The sequence below is a fragment of the Rhincodon typus genome, chromosome 47, assembly GCF_021869965.1.
Source record: "Rhincodon typus isolate 14 chromosome 47, sRhiTyp1.1, whole genome shotgun sequence".
NCBI classification, from domain to species: Eukaryota; Metazoa; Chordata; class Chondrichthyes; order Orectolobiformes; family Rhincodontidae; genus Rhincodon; species Rhincodon typus.
In genome coordinates, this window is record NC_063378.1 from 8,965,258 (window position 1) to 8,968,946 (window position 3,689).

General features: G+C 47.5%; 1 protein-coding gene across 1 annotated transcript in view; it reads left to right on the forward strand.

Annotated features, from left to right (window-relative positions):
* LOC109926400 (sialoadhesin-like) overlaps window positions 1–3,689 on the forward strand; it is a 35,071-nt gene that overhangs the window by 14,233 nt on the left and 17,149 nt on the right. The window contains exons 5-6 of the mRNA XM_048620598.1: window positions 360–617; window positions 2,602–2,952. Of these exons, the coding sequence (XP_048476555.1) occupies window positions 360–617; window positions 2,602–2,952 (609 nt within the window). The remainder of the gene's footprint in view (window positions 1–359; window positions 618–2,601; window positions 2,953–3,689) is intronic.

Genomic DNA, 3,689 nt, shown 5'->3' on the forward strand with positions numbered 1-3,689 from the left:
GGGTCAGTGCTGAGGGAGCGCCGCATTGTCGGGGGGTCAGTGCTGAGGGAGTGCCGCACTGTAGGAGGGTCAGTGCTGAGGGAGCGCTGCACTGTCGGAGGGTTGGTGCTGAGGGAGCGCCGCACTGTCGGAGAATTGGGAACTGAATGGATCTCCTTTTCTGGTGTAAAATGCTTGAAGAGGTGCCTGACTGTCCTATTTCCTTCCTGGTGGTATTGTCTGTTCATTCCCTTGACTTATTTCACATCGTGTGTCTGTGCATTTTTAAATCACACCCTTAGAACGTTTTCAACATAACAATCTCCCTTTGCTGTGTGACCTCTTGCTGGTGTCAATGACCCTGCTGTGTTTTTCTCCAGATGCACCGAAAGATGTTTACATTGACTCCTCCCAGCTCATCCCGTACCGTTGGAATCAATATGTCACATTATATTGCCTGGTCACTAGCAGCAACCCACCTGTACAAAGCTTCACATGGTACATGGGGACGACAGTCTTCAGAGAACATTTGCCAAGGAAGCAGTTCCGTGTTTCGTATGATTCTTCCCCCGTTCGATGTGAAGCAGCCAATTCTTTGGGAAAGACCTCCTCAGATGAAGTCAAACTGGTCACGTTACGTACGTATATAGTCCATCCGGCTGTTCGACCTCTGGGACCTCCAGCTGATCCCAAAACCATACATTCACCCTCCACACTCTGTCTGAACACACAACCCTCCGTATCTCTGTCACTTCCTCCAGCCCCTACACCCCCTCCCTATCTCTGTAACCTCCTCCAGTCCCTACACCCCTTCCCTATCTCTGTAACCTCCTCCAGTCCCTACACCCCCTCCCTGCTCTTGGGGAATTGTGTCAGTATTTGGTGGGCAGCGGGAAGCTGGATACACACGAGGGTGGAATCGACAGATGGAAATGTGATGAGGGTGGAGTGAAGATAGAGGGCTTGTCAGAACCTGGTGTGGGACAGAAACGAAGGCTGCTCTGACCAGGTTCCAGAGCCAGGGAACATATTCTGAGAAATATTGTCGTTTGGACTGAGAAAATGTGGCATTTCTTCAACCAGAGGGTAGTCAGTCTCAGGAACTCTGTCACCCAGAGACTGTGGAATCCGAGAAGGTAAAATTGGTACAGCATCTTGGTACTACAGATAACCAGAGACATGGAGAGTGTGTGAAAATGCCCCGCCATGTGAAGAAAAGCCATGATGGAAATGATTGGAGGACCACATTTGAAGGGCTCCCCTGTTTCTAATTCTTGAGCACGCATCTGATGGGCTGAATGGCCTGTTTAGTTGCTGGTCATCGGCCTCAGAGCATTGCTTTTTGTCTGTAATCCCCATTAAACAGGTCATCGGCCTCAGAGCATTGCTTTTTGTCTGTAATCCCCATTCTCCAGTCAATCTCCAATCGGCCACTCAGCCCATCAAGCTTGCTCGCCCATTCAATGCGAATTCTCTCCGTTCCCACCTAACCCCTGAAATCCTTTCACCATTCCACGCTCCCCGCCCCAGCAACAACCCGCAGCATCTTAAGAATCTCTTCACCTCTTCCTTAAAAATGGTCAGTGATAGGAAGGATATTATTAAACTGGAGAGGGTTCAGAAGAGATTTGCCAGGATGTTGCCGGGAATGGAAGGTTTGAGCTAAAAGGAGAGGCTGGATAGGCTGGGTCATTTTTCCCTGGAGCGTAGGAGGTTGAGAAGTGACTTTATAGAGGTTCATAAAATCATGAGGGGTATAGATAAGGTTAATGGTAGTTGTTTTTTCCCTAGGATGGGGGATTTCAAGACTGAGGGCCACATTTTTAAGGTGAGAGGAGAGAGATTTAAAAAGGACACGAGGGGCAAGTTTCTCACACAGAGGCTGGTTCGCGCGTGGAATGAACTTCCTGAGGATGTGGTGGATGTGGGTACAGTTACAACGTTTAAAAGACATTTGAATAAGGACATGTATAGGAAAGGTTTGGAGGGATATGGCCAGGAGCAGGCAGGTGGGACTGCGTTAGTTTGGGATTATGGTCGGCACGGACTGGTTGGGCCGAAGGGTCTGTTTCCGCATTCCGTGTGATTCTATGACTCTGCTCCCATTGTCTTTTCTGGTACAGAGTGACCCTCTGAGAGAGAGAAAAGATATTCCCCTCATCTGCCTTATAAGGATGACCCATGATTTTTAAACAGTAATCCCACGATAGGGAGCAACCTCTCCGCATTTCCACCCCTGTCAATACCCCTCAGGATATTGTGTTTTTGTATCAGGTCACCTCTCTGTCTTCCCATCTCTGGCAGAATACAATCCCAACCTTTCCTCATCAGGCAGCCTATTCTGTCTCTCTAGTAAACCTTCCCTAAGCTGCTTGCAACACTCTTCCTTAAATAAGGAGGCCAATATTGCACACTGTACTCCAGATGTGGCCCTATATAAGTAACTCCCTACCTTTGGATTAAATTCTCTTTGTGAGAAACATTCTACGAGCTTTCTGGATTACTTGCTTTACCTGCGGACTGACCTTATGAGATTCATGCACTCGAACACCCAAATCCCACTGCATCTCCGAGCTTTGCAATCTCTTACTATTTCAATAATGTGTATCTCCTGTTTTATAGAACCGGGCACTTGGGGAGTGTGGAGTCCCCTTGCAGTGCGAGCTCGCACAGGTTCATGTGCGGTTATCCCATGTGAGTTCAAGCACCCTACCACGATATCAGACAAGGTGAAGAAGATTGCAATGTGGCTGCAAGACCATCACTACCATGGAAATAAAGTTTATCACAATGAAGAGGTGGGACAAGCTGATTACAGGCGGCGGGTGGAATTTCTCGGAAACTTGGAGAATGGGAATTGTACCCTGAAGGTGAAAAACTTAACAAGCAATGACAGCAGAAATTATTATTTCCGGATTGAAATGGGTGAGCACAAGTGGTCACAGCAAACAGGGAGCAGACTGATGGTTTCTGGTGAGTTTCTTCCGGAGTCACTGTCTAATGATATTGTTTACAATGTCAAATGCCATTTGACATGTTTCACACTTTCCCTCTCTTCTTCTATCACTTTCTTTTTCCCTCCTCAACCTCAATTAGTTCTCATCCCCTCTTTTATACTCTCCCTCCACTCAAACTCTTGCTTTCTACCTCTCTGGTCCTTCCTTTCACACTCATAAGTTCCCTCGACACTTCCTTGCCTCCCTCCCTATCCATCCCACCCTCTGTCTCTTTACATCTCTCACTCTCCCACACACACACTCCCTCTCTTCATCTTTGGCACTCTCTTTATGTCTCACACTCCCTCTCTCTTTCCATCTCCCTACCTCTCTCAGCGACTCTCTTTCAATGTCCTCTCTCTTCCCTTCTATTTCTCTATCTCCCAGTCACACACTCTCTTCATCTTTGACTCTCTCCATATATCTCCCTCTACGTCTCTCTCTCTCTCTCTTTCTCCCTCTCTAGGTATCTCTCTTTCAAAACTCTTATCTTTTGGCCTCACTGTCTCTATCTCCCTCACTCTCACTCACTCTCTTCCTCTCTCCCTCTCCCCTGTTTGTTTTCATTTTCTCTCTCATTCCAACACTCACTGTTTCCCTCTGTTTCTCATTCCTATCGGCCCACAAATGTTTAATTAACAAGTGCTCCACAGCTCCTTCTAACTCTCCTCAATCTCTCTCGCACAGGATCCAAATCACAGGCTGCTACTGTGG